General features: G+C 41.1%; 2 protein-coding genes across 6 annotated transcripts in view; one reads left to right on the top strand and one right to left on the bottom strand.

The window, feature by feature from the left end:
• RAF1 (Raf-1 proto-oncogene, serine/threonine kinase) overlaps positions 1-2,640 on the top strand; it is a 78,709-nt gene extending 76,069 nt beyond the window's left edge. For all 3 annotated transcript variants that reach the window (XM_090284196.1, XM_090284193.1, XM_090284194.1), the window contains 4 exons: positions 1,105-1,223; positions 1,626-1,757; positions 1,885-2,019; positions 2,252-2,640. In XM_090284196.1, the coding sequence (XP_090140322.1) occupies positions 1,105-1,223; positions 1,626-1,757; positions 1,885-2,019; positions 2,252-2,395 (530 nt within the window). In that variant the 3' untranslated portion in view covers positions 2,396-2,640. The remainder of the gene's footprint in view (positions 1-1,104; positions 1,224-1,625; positions 1,758-1,884; positions 2,020-2,251) is intronic.
• Positions 2,641-3,181: 541 nt separating this feature from the next.
• MKRN2 (makorin ring finger protein 2) overlaps positions 3,182-19,203 on the bottom strand; it is a 60,329-nt gene continuing 44,307 nt past the window's right edge. For all 3 annotated transcript variants that reach the window (XM_090284199.1, XM_090284197.1, XM_090284198.1), the window contains 2 exons: positions 4,850-4,994; positions 3,182-4,685 (listed from right to left, as the gene is read on the bottom strand). In XM_090284199.1, coding sequence (XP_090140325.1) covers positions 4,548-4,685; positions 4,850-4,994 — 283 coding nt within the window. In that variant the 3' untranslated portion in view covers positions 3,182-4,547. The remainder of the gene's footprint in view (positions 4,686-4,849; positions 4,995-19,203) is intronic.

Genomic DNA, 19,203 nt, shown 5'->3' with positions numbered 1-19,203 from the left:
TTTGACTGTTCAGTTCTAAATTTAGGAAAATAGAAGGGAGACTTAAAATTTCCACGAGAGTTGAGATGTGTTTGGTTTATGCTTGAAATAGGCCTAGTTTTATTATGCTGTTTATTACTAAATGTAACTTGGGTTGGGGCTTCTTTGTCTTTCGTTTTTTCCCCTAGTTGTGGAGTGTGTGTGTGTGTCTGGTCAGAAAGTAGTTGTAAGAATTTCAAAATTTCTACTTGTCTCAAATGTACAGTCTAATAGTAACTCTCTTAGAGGTTACTATTAGAATCAACAACCCTTTCTAAGATTTCATGTACTTTTGTAGAAATAATGAATTAAGGTATTTTTTCACACTAAAGGGCATGAAATGTAACAATTTTACATCTCCCTCCTCCCACCTTTCTCTTTGAAAGAAGTGTGACATTAGAGCCAAACTTTGCTTCCTGTCCATGAAAGGCATGGCAATTGTGTTGAGATGCATTATGGGATGTGGCTTATTTGGGGTACATGTCTGAGGCATGGAATACCTCTTATTTGGGTTTTTGGGGACCAACACATTATACCATGAAAGCAGACAGCATAGATTTTAAGGAGGTGTGAATCACAAGTCAGCCATAAGCTGCCTGACTTCTTTACCCAGTAATGAGGTGAGTTTGGTTCTGATTTTGAAGTCACCAAGTGGTACCTGTTAGAAATGTCTTGGAATAGCATTCAGCACTTATTGAGGGATTTGCTATTTTGTCATTCACATCTCGTTTAAAGGCAGAATACAGGCAGAAATGAAGGTAAGGAATCAGCAGGCTGTGCTTGGCTCTAAGGAGCACCAGAAAGCAGCCTTGGGGTTTAAGGCACCTACCTTAGGTGGGAAGGCCACAGGCCAGGGACCTGGCACCTCTGTGTGCAGTTCGGGCTGGAGCAAAGTCATCTTGGATTCCTTGTGTGCCTCCCAAAAGAAGGGACATTCCAAGAGCACTTTTTAAAACTTCAGAAACCCTAGCAGATCCAGTGCAGAGGAGGCTGGGGCAGATGGGAGGTAGATGCTGTGCTAATAAGAACTTAGGTAAAATTAACTTGACCAGTGTGTTGAAACCAGAGTCCTTAACAAGCATTGAGATATATTTCTCCATGAAGGCCTGACAGTGAAAATTGGAGATTTTGGTTTGGCAACAGTAAAATCACGCTGGAGTGGTTCTCAGCAGGTTGAACAACCCACCGGCTCTATCCTGTGGATGGTAAGGAGGCAAGGCTCACACTAGCAGGGGAAGGGCAGAAGGGATACCCTGAAAGTCTGTGTGCAAACTGAAAGCATTTCTGCACAGTTCCCCAAAGTCCAGGCCACCTCAGTAATGCTTTTGATGATCTCAGACAGCCTGGGCTGAATTTGAGTTTCCTGGAGGAAGCTGGTGATCAGAATCATGCTGAAACATAGCTTGATTGGGTGATAGGAAGTGCTGGATCCCCAAGACTAGAACTCTTGAGCTTGAATTAGCCAGTGCCTCAGGGTTGCAGGGGGCTGCTTAGGGAAAAGCTATCTGGGGCAGAGGAAGGGCTCTCATACCCAATGGAAGGGGTAGTTTGGCCCCTGGATGTGTGAAGGTCCCAGATGGTGATGAATGCACTCTTTGTCCCTGTAGGCCCCAGAGGTGATCCGAATGCAGGATAATAACCCTTTCAGCTTCCAGTCTGATGTCTACTCCTATGGCATTGTGCTGTATGAGCTTATGACAGGGGAGCTACCTTATTCCCACATCAACAATCGAGATCAGGTACGTGCACTACCACAAGAGGACTGAACTTGCTGCGGAAGCCCCTGGGCCTCCTGCCAGTGGAGCGGCTGGAGGATTGGAAGTTGCTGCTTTCACTGTTGTTTATTCATGTATTCCTTCATCTCAGATCATCTTCATGGTGGGCCGAGGGTATGCCTCCCCAGACCTCAGTAAGCTATATAAGAACTGCCCCAAAGCAATGAAGCGGCTTGTCGCAGACTGTGTGAAGAAAGTTAAGGAAGAGAGGCCTCTTTTTCCCCAGGTAAGACTCAGCTCAGTGGTGTTAGAACTGGTTAAATTAAAGCAGGAAGTCATAATGAGAAATAAGGAGGGAAGTATGGTGTTTGGTTTTTTTTAATAGGGAGGGCCTCATTTTCCATAAGATGTTACAGGTGGGGTGAGAACAGACTGTGTCTTTGGACTCCTGGTCAAAAGCTGCTGCTGTGGAAGCGCCCAGGCCCACATTGCAAGACCATTTTGTGGCTTTGTTTCAGATCCTGTCTTCCATTGAGCTGCTCCAACACTCTCTACCGAAAATCAACCGGAGTGCTTCTGAGCCATCCCTGCATCGGGCGGCCCACACCGAGGATATCAATGCCTGCACGCTGACCACGTCCCCTAGACTGCCTGTCTTCTAGCTGACTTTGCACCTGCACTCAGGCCACCAGGGGAAGAAGGGAAGTCAGCAGGCACCACCTTTCTGCTCCCTTTTATGGGAGCAGAGAGCTTGTTTTCAGAGAAGCTGCTGCTAAGGACCTTCTAGACTATTCACAGGGCCTTACTTCATGTTGCCTTCTTTTCTGCCCTTTCTGGCCCTGGGAAAGGGAGGCCATTCACAATGCTGGTTGTCCTGCTCCCTACCTGTGTTCCCTGTGCTCATGAGCTGAGCTGAGCCTCTTCTAGCTGCACCAGTGGCTGCTGATGGCAATACATGATCTGGGAATCTGGCTATTGGCTAAACAAGTATTTTTAGGGTAAGAAAAAAGCAGTTGGAGGGGAAATGAAGGTAGGCAAACCAGCCTTGATGAGGAGATGCATGGATGAATTTCGAGTGTCAGGTCCTGAGGAATGCTTATATCACAGAAGTACTTGTCTTCAGAGAGTGGTGTGGCGTCAAACAGGTAGTTTTGCACATAATGAACCAAACAGCCCAGGACTGTCAAGAACCATGGCCGCCTAAAGGAGTCTGCTTTGGTACTATGGAACTTGAGTTTGGGGATACATCCATTTCTTGGAGGTCTCCAGTGCATTGGGATGGTTTTCCAGAAGAGGTGCCTGGCCTGCCCCTCCCAGTCTCCGCCCTCTCAGGGAGCAGTTTTCCATCGTACTGAGTTTTGTCTTCCAGGAACTGCCCCTATGGGGCGGGGTCACTGGCCAGCCTTGTCTCTCAACAATGACATCATAAGTATGCAAGGAAGCCAGGATTACAGGTTTTCTTGATTTGGGTTTTAATTTTGTTTTTATTGTGCCTGATAAAATACAGTTATCTGATGGTTCCTCAATTATGTTATTTTAATAAAATAAATTAAATGTAGGCTTAATGGCCGTTTCTTCCTTTTAGAGTAATATTGAGCACTGAGCTCACAGCTTGAACTCTCCATTTGTTTGTTCCTTCTGGAATAAGAAGCAGGAAATGGGCCCAGAGCCTTCGCTGGGAGTGAATTTAATTTAGCCTTTGCCTGTGCTCTTTGTCACCTTTCACTAAAGAAAGAGTTAACTATAAAAGCTATTCACAAAGCACTCTAAACTCAGGTAAGAGTAGATCTTTTTCTACCCACACTTTAATGCACTTTACAAAATATTTGATATCTATAGCTGTTTACAAAAATAGGTAATTCAGGGTTAGAGTGAATTTTTTCTGATTCACAAGATTATGCTCCTTCATTTAAAATCACAAATGATGACAGAGACTCATGCTCAGGACCACTGCTTGGGTCAGAAAACAGAATTTTTTGGACACTGTTCACTGTTTACAAATCAAAGCCAAGCTTTACAGGTAAGACTAGAGGGCTTGGGTAGGAGCCACACAGAGCATGTGTGTGCTGAGCCCTTGGTACGATTACCTTGGGGCCCATGCTCACAGGGGAGAGTGGGGGACATGTTCTCCTGGGGGCAAATGTGCAAGGTTTCTTCCCATTTTGGCCCCAACACCAACCAGAATTGAGGGGCTGTACCTCTGCTACCTTGTGCACTTCCTGCTATCTCAAGAGCCTCCCTTATGAGGAAGAAGGTTTATACTGTGCTTACTGAATATGAATATACAGCAACGAGACTGGCTCTAATTTGGGACACTAAGGCATGCAGTGCCCATTTTTTGTTTCTGGAAAAGCCCTGTATAGTTTTGACCACAAGTACTATGGAAATGAACTACAGAAATCCTTTTTAGGGGTGAAGAATCCTTTGGTAAGAAAAAGAAATTGCTTTAGGGGCAACGGCAGGTTGACTGTTTCCAGGGAGCTAAAGCTCTTAAAGGACAGGAGCCCAGTTTGTTTTAAAAGCAATCAATCAAAAGTCAGCCTCGCTGTTTAGCTGGTCCTCCTGAGGAACTTGAGGTGCAACTAAGATATCAGTGATAAAAGCAGTGATTCCATATACTTGTTGGGTTATTTTATATCCTTCACTCTTCTCATGGATGTTAAAATGGAGAATGGATGAGACCAAGGTTAAATATAATCCCACTCAAATCCAAGCAACATGCCACCTTGAGCTGCAGTAAAGGAAGATCTGCACACCTTAGTTGGGGAAGCCCTGCTGGTGGAACCCAAGATGCAGGTGACCAATCTATACTCTTCAGGGTTCTGATGACTCCACACCAGACAGGTGCATGAAGAGATCCCCAAGCTCTGTCATGTCAACATCTTCAGTGCTGGGAACATTCCGGCTTTCTCGGTTCTCGATGAAATCCCAGAGCCGCACTGAATTGAAGAACTGCAAAAATCACCAGTAAATATGCCTGGTTATTATAAATGGCAACATGAAGGCTGGGTAGCTTAATATTTCTTTTGTCCAATTCTGGTTGCCAAAGCTATTAAAGGGCCAGCAGCAGTACCTAGATATGTGTGTTTTCTGACTAGAGAGAGCAAAGTCCTTACCCTCACGGTGCCTTCAGAACTGAGCTGCTTCCGAGGTTTCTCAGGTTCTGCTAGCCGCCCATCAGGGTAAGCATGGCGGTAAAGACATTTGCTTCCAAATGGGCAGGTCCCCTTGCCTTGCTCAAAGTACTTACAAGCTTTTTTTCTGAAGAGCAGAAAGAAAAATAATCAAGATGGTGGGAGACTCTCCAGTCCAGATGAACCACTGCTTTCCTCCATCCCTGCCTACAATGCCAGGACTGGGTCAATCTCAGCTATAGGTAGGGAAGCAGTATTATCCAGCTGCTGGATAATACTCCAGCTGTGACATAGGGCCTCACACAGAACTTAACCTGTGTGGGGACTCCACTGTTTTGAGACTGCAGTGCTCCAAAAGGCCACAGGGAATGTAGGCTTGATCGTTTATTCCTCTGAGCCAGCTGTCATGAGTTCCAAAGTGCTGAACCCTGAAGCTGAGCTACTGCCTCAGTTCCAAGTTCCCAACAGGAGCTCCACCCAGGGAAGTTTCCCTTCCTACAGGCCAGCAATGATGTCAGCGTGACTACAGGAAGCCCTGACTTGGGAGTCATACGGAAAGTGGTGAATTTTAGCAGCTACCTAAAGTTAAAGGTCTTGTTCCAATTTTACCTAGTCCACATCCTTTGGAGCAGGGGTTCTAAACTATGTGCTACAGACCCCCTCTCAGAACAGTGTTTTTACATGCATAAAATGCAGGTCTACAAAGTACAGGTATCAAAAAGTTAAAATTTTTCTCCCTATTTTTGAATTGTACCTACAGATCCCTATGTTAAGAACCCCTGCTCTGGAGGAAAATCACAACCAAATAGATTTCCCCTTTCTTGTTCAGATGAAGAGAGCCCAAGACCCAGGGGGCTATCTGGGAGTACTGAGGAAAGGAAGTTGCAGAAAGAAAGCTAAATCACAACAGGAAACGTGGGCTGCTGCCAGGGGCAGCTGGAGTATGTGTTGGTGGCAGATGACAAGTAAGTGGGACTCCTTGACTCCAGTGTTTCTCAACAAGGGGATGGCAGCAAGAGATCAGTAGTGAAGGCCCCTCTGACAGACAATAACAACTGTCCACAGAGGGGGAAGGAACTGCATTGCTTGCTTGGGCGCTACTCCCACCAGGTGTGATTCCAGCCTAGGTGGCTGGGGAGTAGATTCAAGCAGAGTTATGTCGACCAGACACCTTCCATGGCTTCCCTGCCCCCCAAGGTTCTGAGCAGATCTTCAAATGATTTCTCAAATGGTGTATTCTATCGGTCTGTTGGACACAAGCTTTAATAATACTCTCTAGTTCTCATCCCAAAAGTAATTGTTTTTCCCCTGCAGCCTTATGTAGTCACCAAGGGCAAAAGCCTTCAGTTCACTTTCACTCCCTTTGTTCTCAGCTCTCAAATCCAGCTATTACACTTCTGCTTACAGAGCACCTCCCAAATCAACCTGCCCTTTCAGTTCCCACACTGCTGAAGCCCTTAGGATGCCATCCTCTACTGTCTGCCTGTCAGTCATTTCTTAATTGGCCGCCCCTCCCACCAGGTTCCAACTTCTTCACACTACACAGAGGACCATCTCCAAACAGTGGGTCACCTGTTTTGCCCCATTAGACTTGACTCCAGTCTGTCTCTGCTACCCCTGTGATAGTAGGTCCTACCACATCCTCCTGTGTACTTCTCTCAACCTCGTGACCACTCCCACTGCTCCCCAAACACAAAATTTATACCATTCTGTGCACTCACTCTCTAACACACATGGAGAAGCTATTCAACCTTCACAGCTTTCCCTGACACTCCCACCCAGATGGATCCCAGTGAGTTCTCTGTTGTAACATCTGGCTTGGGCCTCTCATGAAGAATCTGTCACCAGAAAACCTATATCATAATTGCCCTTTTGCAATTTTCCATGAAATTATCTTTACTAATCTCTATAGCCCCCATCAGTGCTTAGCTTGAAGGTTCCTGGCCTGTAGTGGGTGCTCAGTAAATGTTTGTGGAATGCATAAAAACATGGTCATCAATGGAAACTAATAAGACCAGGAAAGATCCAAACAATAACGTGAATTTTTGGACAACTCCATCAGCGCTCTTTCCTACAGGCTGAACCCCTCTGCGTTGCCACTCCTGCCCTCTGGTGGACATATGATAACATCACATGAGGCAAAAATGGGAAAATACCAAGCTTTTAGTAATTAATATGCAACATTAAAAAATGTAACATCAGTTCTGCTTCTAGATCTGACCCACTTGCAGATAACTAGAAACACAAACTTTTAAAAAAGACCAAAAGGCACTGGAGAATGAACAGCAGCAGGATTCTTCAAGAGATTAGACATTTGGAAGAATGGAATTGCAAAGAGGCAAATTATCTTTATAGAAATAATAGATTTTAGCCAAGAGCAGGCCAAAACTGGGTATGTTTATGCAGGGTAGATAAAGCTGCTATGGTAAAATCCAGTCTTTCCTGGCCTGAAGAACCAAAAGACAGAACTGGAAGAAATCTGCCACTGGAAAGTGAGGAAGCAATCCCACAAAGAAAAGGCCTGAGAAGCGGTGCTCCAAATACTGTGCATTAACTCTGCCCAAACCTCTGACCCACACATCAGTGCAGCAGGCTCAAGGCAACTCAGCTAGGATAAAAGAACTGGACAGTTTTGAACTGCTGCCCAAGAGTTTGAGTCTAAACAATTTACCTGCCTATTAAGACAGAAACTTCAATGCATTATAGATGTTTTTCTAGAACATCTTTATAAAATGCTTTATAGAACCTAACAGAATCTAACAACCTAACAATCTTTACACTACAATCCAAAATGACTCAACATGTGAAGAATCAGAACAATATGACCCAGAAATCAACCAAGATGATAAGAATTTCAAAGCAGCTACTAAGAATGTATTCAAGATGATGAACAGAGAGGAAAAGAAATGAACAGAGCCTGTGGGACAATATCTGCAAATCCCAGGAGAAAAAAATATGGTAGAGAAAATATGTGATGACCAAAATTTTCCTAAATTTGGAGAATGACATAAACATAGATTCAGAGAACACTGAGTGGTAAAATATGAAGAAAACCAGTCCTAGGCAAAATATGTAACTGCTGAAACCCAAGAGAAAATACTGACAGCAACCCCAGAAAACTGACATACTACAATCTGAATTACCACTGACTTCTTATCAGAAACTATAGGGGGTAGTAAGCTCCTAGACATTAGTCTTGCCAATAATCTTTTTGGATTGCAAAGGCAACAAAAGCAAAAAATAAACAAGTGGGGTTATCTCAAACTAAAAGCTTCTGCACAGCAAAGGAAACAATCAACAAAATGAAAATGCAACCTACTGAATGGGATAAAATACTTGCAAATCATGTATCTGATAATGGATTGATGTCCACAATATATAAAGAACTCATACAACTCAGCAGCAACAAGAACAATCCATTTTAAAATGGACAGAGGAACTAAATAGGCATTTTCCCAAAGAAGACATATAAATAGATGGCCAACAGGTCCATGAAAAGGTACTCAATATCACTAATCAGGGAAATACAAATCAAAATCACAATGAGATATCACCTCACATCTGTGAAGAGAGATCTGCACCACAGTGTTCACTGCAGCAGTATTTACAATAGCCAATATATGAAAATAACAAGTATACAGTGCAATATTATTCAATCAGGAGACAGAAGGAAATTATGTCATTTTGTGACAAGATGGGTGGACCTTGAGTGCATTATGCTAAGTGGAGTAAGACAAAGACAAATACTATATGATATCACTTACATGTGGAATCTAAAAAAGTCAAATTCATAAAAACAATAGAAAAACGGTTGCCAGAGTCTGGTGGTGGTGGTGATGGGGATAGCAAGAGGTTGGTACAAGGCCTGATTATAGTGAAATGACATTTGCAAAATGCTAAAAGGAAAGAAAAACAAGTTATTAAAATAGAATTCTATTTACTGAAAGAGGAGGTGGATTGATCAGACCAATCAACACAGGGTAGGGCAAAAGTAGGTTTACAATATATAATACAAGAATAGACTCTTAGAGATCCAAGATGGCGGAGGAGTAAGTGGAAGCTACACTAACCTCCTCCCAGGACCAGTCTGGATTTACAACTTAATTTTGGAGAAATCATCTGGAATAACCAACGGAACACTAGCTGGAAAGAAGTCTTATAACCACGGAGAGACAGAAAAGGCCGCTACATCACAACGTGACCGGTAGGGAGTGCGGAGACGCGGAAGGGCTGGCTGGGCTCACACGGGTGGCTGCTGAAGGGACTGAGAAACAGCTCAGCAGCCGGGGATTCCCCCTGAGAAGGGCAGGGTCTAAACCCCCAGCTGGGCTTCCCAGCCTACAGCGACAGAGTGGAAAGTAAAATAGTATCAGCTGTGAAAAGCGAAAAGCCACAGGCTTTCTTGCTAGCCGGAGAGAAACAGCAGGAGAAAAAGAGCTCTTAAGTGGATCACATACGAAAATATTTTGGCCACCACTTACCCTGGGCTCAAGCAGAGGGAAGGCAGAGAGGACTGGAGACACTTGGGGAGAATTTGGCATGGTGGCTTTGAGGGGAGAACTGGAGGAGCAGCTGACTGGGTCCCAGTGCTGACTCATCCCCAGTACTGCGGGTAGACCATTCCCCTCCAAGTGGCGTCAGCCTGAGGGGAAGCAAAAGCCCTGCCTACAGGAATTAAGCTGCCACACCCACAGTTCTTAAGCCTGACAGCTAATCACAGATTGAATAGATTAACAATCAAAGAAGACAGACAACAGCAGTAGATCCCTGGAAGTCTCCAACAGGCTGCCTAGGGCCAGACTGGTACATGATCTGACGCCACCAGAGGCAGATCCAGGAAGTGCAGATCATTCCAAGAAGCACCAACAAACAATAGGAGTCAAAAAAATGGGGAGACAGAGAAACAACCTCCCATCAAAAGGAAAGGTAGAATCCCCAGAAAGAGTGCTAAATGAAATAGAGGGGAGCGAACTATCAGATATGGAATTCAAAACATGGATTATGGAGAAGCTGAATGAGCTCAGCGGAAACTTCAAAGAACTCCAGAAAAACTACAAGGAACTCACAGAAAATTACGTGAGCATGAAAAAGGACATAGAAGCTATCAATAAGAGCCAGGAGGAAATGAAAAATACGATCTCTGAATTGAAGAACACAGTAGAAGGAATTAAAAGCAGGCTAGAGGAAGCAGAAGATCGGATCAGCGAGCTGGAGGACAACCTACACAAAAACTCCCAGACAATGCAACAAAATGAAAAAAGACTGAACAAGACTGAAGAGGTTCTAAGACAGCTGCAGGACAACATGAAACGTAATAATATCCGTATCATAGGAATTCCAGAAGGAGAAGAAGAAGAGCAAGGGATAGAAAACCTCTTTGAAAAACTAATGACAGAAAACTTTCCTAACATGACGAGAGAAAGAGTCACGCAAGTCCAGGAAGCACAGAGGGTCCCAATGAAGATGAACCCCAACAGGCCCACCTCAAGACACATCATAATTAAAATGGCAACATTCAAAGACAAAGAGAGGATCCTAAAAGCAGCAAGAGAAAAACAACTAATAACATACAAGGGTACTCCAATAAGGCTATCATCAGATTTCTCAGCAGAAACACTACAAGCCAGAAGGGAATGGCAAAAAGTATTCCAAGCAATGAAAAACAAAGGCCTACAACCTAGAATACTATACCCAGCAAAGCTCTCATTCAAAATGGAGGGTGAAATAAGGAGCTTCCAAGACAAAAGAAGGCTTAAAGAATACATCTCCACCAAACCAGCAATGCAAGAGATGCTAAAAGGTCTGCTCTAAGAAGATAAAGAAACAGAGAGAGACAGAGAAGAACACGAGTACAAAGGGGAAAAATGACAATGAATAAGTACTTATCGGTAATAACCTTAAATGTAAATGGATTAAATGCTCCAATTAAAAGACATAGGGTAGCTGAATGGATTAGAAAGAATGACCCACATATATGCTGTCTACAAGAGACCCACCTTAGAACAAAAGATCTACACAGACTGAAAGTAAAGGGATGGAAAAATGTATTCCAAGCAAATGGACATGAAAAAAAAGCCGGGGTAGCAATACTTATATCAGACAAAACAGATTTCACAGCAAAGTCCATAAAAAGAGACAAAGAAGGGCATTTCATAATACTTAAGGGAAAAATCCATCAAGAAGATATAACCCTTATAAATATATATGCACCAAACTTAGGAGCACCCAAATATGTAAGGAAACTTTTGAAAGACTCCAAGAAAGATATAGACAACAACACACTCATAGTAGGGGACTTTAACACCCCATTGTCAACAATGGACAGATCTTCGAAGCAAAGAAACACCAAAGATATGGAGGCACTGAACAACACTCTAGATCAAATGGACTTAGTCGATATATATAGAAGTTTTCACCCCAAAGAAGCAAAATATACATACTTCTCAAGTGCACATGGAACATTTTCAAAGATAGACCACATGGTAGGACACAAAACAAGCCTTAACAAATTCAAGAAAATTGAAATTATATCAAGCATCTTCTCAGATCACAATGGCTTAAAATTGGAAATCAACCTCAAGGAAAAAACTCAAAAACATTCAAACTCATGGAGAATGAATAACATGCTATTAAATAATGAATGGGTTAACAATGACATCAAGGAAGAAATCAAAAAGTTTCTGGAAACTAATGATAATGAACACACAACAACCCAAAACCTATGGGATACAGCGAAAGCAGTCCTAAGAGGAAAGTTCATAGCAATACAGGCCTACCTAAAAAAGCTAGAGGAATATCTAATAAAAAATTTAACCCTACAGCTACAAGATCTAGAGGAAGAACAACAAGCAAAGCCCAGATCAAGTAGAAGGAAGGAAATCATCAAGATCAGAGCAGAATTAAATGACATAGAGTCTAAACTAACAATTCAAAAGATCAACAAAAGTAGGAGCTGGTTCTTTGAAAAAATAAACAAAATTGACAAGCCTTTAAGCAGGCTCATCAAGAAAAAAAGAGAGAGGACCCAAATAAATAAAATCAGAAATGAAAGAGGAGAAATCACAACTGATACCACAGAAATACAAAGGATTATAAGAAATTATTATGAACAACTGTATGGCAAGAAATTTGACAACCTAGAGGAAATGGACAGATTCCTGGAAACCTATAGTCTTCCCAAACTGAATCAAGAAGAAGCAGAAAGTCTGAATAGACCAATAACAGCTAGTGAAATTGAAGCAGTAATCAAAAAACTCCCAGCACACAAAAGCCCTGGACCGGATGGCTTCACAAGTGAATTCTACAAAACATTTAGGAAAGAACTAACTCCTATCCTTCTCAGACTATTCCAAAAGATACAAGAAGAGGGAAGACTGCCAAACTCATTCTATGAAGCCAGTATAACCCTAATTCCAAAACCAGGTCAAGACACAACAAAGAAAGAAAACTACAGGCCAATATCGCTGATGAACATAGATGCTAAAATCCTCAACAAAATATTGGCAAACCGGATCCAGCAACACATTAGAAAGATCATACACCACGATCAAGTAGGATTCATCCCAGGGATGCAAGGATGGTTTAACATTCGTAAATCAATAAACGTAATACACCACATAAACAAAATGAAAGACAAAAACCACATGATAATATCAATAGATGCAGAAAAAGCATTTGATAAAGTACAACACCCATTTATGATAAAAACTCTCAACAAAATGGGAATAGAGGGAGCATACCTCAACATAATAAAGGCCATATATGAGAAACCTGAAGCCAACATCATACTCAATGGGCAAAAACTGAGAGCATTCCCCCTGAGATCAGGAACAAGACAAGGATGTCCGCTCTCCCCACTCCTATTCAACATAGTCTTGGAAGTTCTAGCCACCGCAATCAGACAAGAAAGAGAAATAAAAGGCATCCAAATTGGAAAAGAGGAAGTAAAACTGTCATTATTTGCAGATGACATGATAGTGTACATAGAAAACCCTATAGACTCCACAAAAAAACTACTCGACCTAATAAGTGAATTCGGCAAAATAGCAGGATACAAAGTCAATATTAAGAAATCAAAGGCATTTTTATACACCAACAATAAAAACTCAGAGATAGAAACTGAAAGAAAAATTCAATTTACCATAGCAACAAGAAAAATAAAATACCTAGGAATAAACTTAACCAAGGAGGTAAAAGACCTGTACTCAGAAAACTACATAACATTGAAGAAAGAAATTAAAGAAGATACAAATAAATGGAAGCATATACCATGCTCATGGATGGGAAGAATCAACATCATTAAAATGTCCATACTACCCAAAGCAATTTATAGATTCAATGCAATCCCTATTAAAATACCAGCAACATATTTCACAGACCTAGAACAAATACTTCAAAAATTTATATGGAACCAAAAAAGAGCCCGAATAGCCACAGCAATTTTGAGGAAGAAGAACACAGTAGGAGGAATCACAATACCTGATATCAAACTATACTACAAGGCCACGGTAATCAAAACAGTCTGGTACTGGCATAAAAACAGACATATAGATCAATGGAACAGAATAGAGAGCCCAGAAATAAACCCAGGTTCATATGGTCAACTAATATTTGACAAAGGGGGAAAGAACATCAAATGGAGTGAAAAGAGCCTCTTCAACAAATGGTGTTGGGAGAACTGGACAGGGACATGCAAAAAAATGAAACTAGACCACCAACTTACACCATACACCAGAATAAACTCAAAATGGATCAAAGACTTAAATGTAAGCCGTGATACCATAAAAGTCCTAGAGGAAAAAATAGGCAGGAAAATTTCAGATATCCCACGTAGCAACATTTTCACTGATATATCTCCTAAGGCAAGGGAAATAAAGGAAAGAATAAACAAATGGGACTACATCAAACTAAAAAGTTTCTGCTCAGCTAAAGAAAACATCAGCAAGATGAAAAGGAAACCAACCATATGGGAAAATATATTCGCCAATGACATCTCAGACAAGGGATTGATCTCCAAAATATATAAAGAACTCATACGACTCAACACCAAGAAGACAGACAACCCAATTAAAAAATGGGCAAAGGACCTGAACAAACACTTCTCCAAAGAAGACATACAGAGGGCCCATAGACATATGAAAATATGCTCAACATCACTAGCCATCAGAGAGATGCAAATAAAAACCACAATGAGATACCACCTCACACCAGTCAGAATGGCCATAATCAACAAATCAACAAACAACTTGTGCTGGAGAGGATGCGGAGAAACGGGAACCCTGGTGCATTGCTGGTGGGAATGCAGACTGGTGCAGCCACTATGGAAAACAGTTTGGAATTTCCTCAAAAAACTAAAAATGGAACTGCCTTTTGAACCAGCAATTCCATTACTGGGATTATATCCGAAAAATCCTGAAACACCAATTCAAAAGAACCTATGCACTCCAATGTTCATAGCAGCACTATTTACAATAGCCAAGTGCTGGAAACAACCTAAATGCCCATCTGTAGATGAGTGGATCAAAAAACTGTGGTACATTTACACAATGGAGTTCTATGTAGCAGAAAGAAAGAAGGAACTTCTACCATTTCCAACAACATGGATGGAACTAGAGAGAATTATGCTTAGCGAAATAAGCCAGGCAACGAAAGAAAAATACGTTATGCTGTCACCTATTACAGGAAACTAATGAACAACACAAACAAATGAGCAAAATTGAAACAGAGGTATGTAAACAAGGAGTAGACTAACAGTAACAAGGGGGGAGGGGGGAGGGAGAAAAGGGGGTAAGAAGGGGAAGTGTAAAATCAAAGAACATGTATAAATGACCCACAGACATGGGCAACTGAGTGGGGACTGAATGTGGGGGAAGGGAGGGGCAGGATACAGGGAAGCAAGAGGGGAAAAAAAAGAGAGACAACTGTAATGGAAAAACAAACAAAAAAATTTTTTTTAGTGGGGGAAAATGAAAATATGAAGAATGGAAATGCCAGTTCAGTGAATATTAGGACAAAGATTTTCCTTCACGTTGTATATTTTTCTCCCTATTTGATCTCTCCAGAGTTTGGCATTCTAAACAAGTAAGTAATGACTTAAGTTTCTTTGCATAGACCTAATAAGACCAGTTGTTAATAGAGGTTCCTTTTTCTGAACAAGCCTTTGACTGGAATGTCAAGCCTAAAGGAGACATGCTTGGGCTCATGTTGTTACCAAAAAGCCCTAAGGAACTGGGAATGACTTTCAAAGGTAATAAAAGCCCGCGAAATAAAAGGCCTGCTGCCATGGTTGGTTGTGCGGTCCACAGCAATCTCTCCAGGGAAGGAACGAAGGTTGTTTTCCTGAAAGATGGCTAGAAGGGACCTTAAGGCACAATGGAAAACCAGAAAGACTTGGAAAGGACAGGTGTGTACAGGCAAGGATGAATGCCAGGTATGTGGCCCAGCTTCTGTGCACTGAAGAGCAGACTGAGGGCCACCCTAAATGTTCCTTGGGTAAGTTCCAGCAAAACAGAACTAAAGATCATAAGTGATCATTTGCTGCTCGTGTTATGCTTATGCAAATGAACAGGATAAATTAAAAATGGACTTAATGTAGTCCCTTTAAAGACAAGGAGAGTAATCTTAGGGAGAAAAATCAGTATTCAAGGAAAATCACAATGATCAGTGGCAGACTGTAAAGTAGGGCAGCTAACCGTCTTAAAAGTTTCTTCTCATTTAAAAAATGGTTTCACTTGAAAATTAAACCATATCTGTGATATCACCAAAGAGATTCAAGTTGCAGGCAAGTAGAATGTCAAGTGCCTTGCAACTGTATGTCTTCCCAATAAGACAGTCTTACAGATTTAGAGACTTTTTTGTTGGTTATGTTACATAAATTAACATGTGTTTTCTGTTTTCAAAGGGCATAAGCCTATGACCGCATTACCTGAGTGATTGTCTGTACGCATAAGCCTCACTTAATCCTCTCTGCAGCGCTGCCTCCGGAGACTCAACAGTTTGGCTGAACTAAATGGCTGAGTTGGTGAAGAATGGGGTGGTCTGTGGGCTTCACTTTAAAACTGAATTCTCTTTTCTATCCTAATGGCTTGGACAGAAAGGGCCCAGAGGTCTGAGAGGGGGGAAACATAAACTATTTCCCTCAGCCCAAACTAAATAAAATGGGCAAAAGGGTTTTGGACAGGAGAGATGTGCCTAGCACACCTTCCTCCAAAGAAGCCCTTTTTTTTTTTTTTTTTTTTTTTTTTCTCCTAATGTGGAACATTGAAAAATTAATCCCTGCCTTTTGCCACCTAGTAGTTATGGATTGAATGATGCTTTTTAACCCTTTTTGCCAAATCTGTTGCCCCCAGAACACAACAAGGATGCCAGCCTGCTAAACCAAGCACGCCGTTGTCCGGAGACAGCCAACTGACCTGGAGTCTGCATGATCCTTCCCCATGTGGGAAGGCCACCCTCCCCTCCACACCCCCACTCTTATTAGGGATTTCTGGACCCAAGGGTAGGTAGGATGACGACCATGTCCAGCTTGAAGCAGCTAGAGGAGCTTGAGACCTTCGCCCATTGTCCTTTACAAGATTACAAAGGGTCTTAATATCTGAGAGGGAGGGATAGTTATTTTTTACGAACCATGGGTATGGACTTGGGGGGGGATGCTGGGGGAGGGAGATACTGGGTGGAGGGGAGTAAAGGGGAAAAAATTGGAACTACTGTAACAACATAATCAATAAAATATATTTAAAAAAAAAAAAAAAAAAAAAAAGAATAGACTCTTAGATACTCACAAACTGTAAACCAGCAGATTAACAAAATGCTAAAGGTAATTCTTGTGGCTGAAGGGAAATTAAACCACTTGGAAGGAATTATATACGTAAGAAAGATACTTACTATTTCCAGTGCCCTACGTATAAACAACTTTTTTCCACTTAAAACAAAAAACAAGCTTTTAAAGGCAAAACAGTCATATTAGTACCTTGCAGGGTTCGAATGTATATAAAATATTACATCCATACATTATTACAGTAAAGTTACAGGGTATACAATATACAAATATTAGTTGACTTTCTATTCACTAGAAATGAACTATCAGAGAAATTAAGAAAATAATTTCATTTACAATTGTATCAAAAAGAATAAAATATGAATAAATTAAACCAAGGAGTTGAGAGATCTTTATACTGGAAGCTATTAAGACACTCATGAAATAAAGCCCCAGATAAATAGAAAGATATCATGTGCTCATGGATTAGAAGAATAAATATTGTTAAAATGTCCATACTACTCAAAGTAGTCTTACGGGTTCAGTGAAATCCCTATTAAAATTCCAGTGGCACTTTCACAGAAATAGAACAAACAATCGTAAGATTTGTACGGAACAAGAAAGACCTAAAAAGTTAAAGCAATCTTGAGAAAGAACAACAAAGCTGGAGGGATCACTTTTCCTGATTTCAAGCTATACTACAAAGCTATGGTGATTAAAATGATACAGTACTAGCACAAAAAGAGACACATAGGTCAATGGAACAGAACAGAGCTCAGAAATAAACTCACATATATATGGTCAATTAATCTATGACAAAAGAGCCAAGAATATACAATGGGGAAAAAATAGTCTCTTCAATAAATGGTGTTGGGAAAACTGGACAGCCACATGCAAAAGCCTGGAACTGGACCCCTATCTTACACCATCCACAGAAGTCAACTCAAAATGGTCTAAAGACTTGAACATGAGACCTAAAACCAGAAACCTAGGGGGTAATAAGCTTTCAGCGATGAGATGAACAAGGATGTAATGTAAAGCACGGGGATTATAGTTGATAATACTGTATATATAATTAATATTTGCTATCAGAGTATAAGAAACTTTCTCAACAAAAAATAATTACATTGTTATCTTGTGGGGTTCTAATGTATGTAAATATAATATAGAGATGTAGTGAAGAAGATGGCAATAAGGAGGTAACTGCATATTAATATAAGACAGTAGGAATATTAACTCTGCCTGCGAAAAAATTAAGAGTATATTGTAACTTCAAGGAAAACTATTTATAAAAAAGAGGTAAAGCTAAAGCTGTAAGTTAAAATGGAATTCTAAAAGATATTCAGTATAACCAACAGTTGGAAATAGCATAGATATCCATCAAAAATGATAAACAGGCAGCTTAATTTCAGTTACAATGTTCTATGGTTTGAATGTTGGGATCTCCTTAAAACTGACATGATAGGATTAGGAGGTAATTAAAATCAAAATAATAGAGCCCTCATGAATGGGATAAATGTTCTTACAAAAGATAACCAGAGAGCTCCCTTGCAGCTTCCACTAAGTAAGGATACAGTGAGAAGAAGGCAGTAGCTATGAAGCAGGAAGTGGATCCTCACAAGAATCCAACCATGCTGGCACCTTAATGTTGGACTTCCCAACCTCCAGAAGTGTGAAAAATAAATTTGTTTATAAGCTACCCAGTCTAAGGCATTTTATTACAGAAGCCAGAATGGACTGAGACACCATGTACAAGTCAAATAGCGTCCCTAAAGAGGATAAATCGTAAGACCTGGTACTTGTGACCTTATTTGGAAAAAGGATCTTTGCAGATAAAGTTCTAGATCTCAAGATGATGTCACCATGGATTAATGGGAGGGTCCTAAAACCAATCACGTTTGTTCCTACAAGAGACGGAAAGGGGGGAAAGAAACAGGGAAGAATACAGGGCATGGCAAAAGTAGGTTTACAGTTGTTCCTATGGAAAATATTAGTAGTAATACAAGAATAAACTCTGTGTTTCGCATACTCACACCTATAAACCTACTTTGCCTCATCCTGTAAGAAGGGAGAGATTGGAGTTATGCTGCCATCTGCCAAGGAACGCAAAGAACTGCCAGCAGCCATGAGAGGCGTGGGACAAATTCTCCCTCAGTCTCCAGAAGGAACCAATCCTGCCCACACCTGATTTTGGGCTTCTAACCTCCAGAACTGTAAGACACCAAATTTCTATCATTTTAAGTCATCCCATTTGTGGCAATTTGTTACAGCAGCCTTAGGAAACTAATCCACCATGGTTTAGTTAAATAACACCTAATTCTTCAAAATCAGTTCAAATTTTAATTACTACAAAACATTTAACTGCGAGTAACTGCATCAAGTACAAATGGTGCTGTTAGTGCCTCAGTCCACATCACTATGAATAACAAACACGCACCACAGTCACTGACCAATCGTGTAACTTTCCTCCAAAGTCTGCTGGTATCTGGTCACTGTGCATCTGTTATTCAGCATAGTTGTGTTGCCTCCTTATCTCCCAGTAATAAACCCACAAGACATTTTACAAAAATAGATAACTGAA

The sequence above is a fragment of the Furipterus horrens genome, unplaced genomic scaffold (assembly GCF_987537825.1).
Source record: "Furipterus horrens unplaced genomic scaffold, mFurHor1.1.pri manual_scaffold_7, whole genome shotgun sequence".
In the NCBI taxonomy this organism is placed as follows: domain Eukaryota; kingdom Metazoa; phylum Chordata; class Mammalia; order Chiroptera; family Furipteridae; genus Furipterus; species Furipterus horrens.
This window is presented reverse-complemented; position numbering and strand designations above follow the sequence as displayed.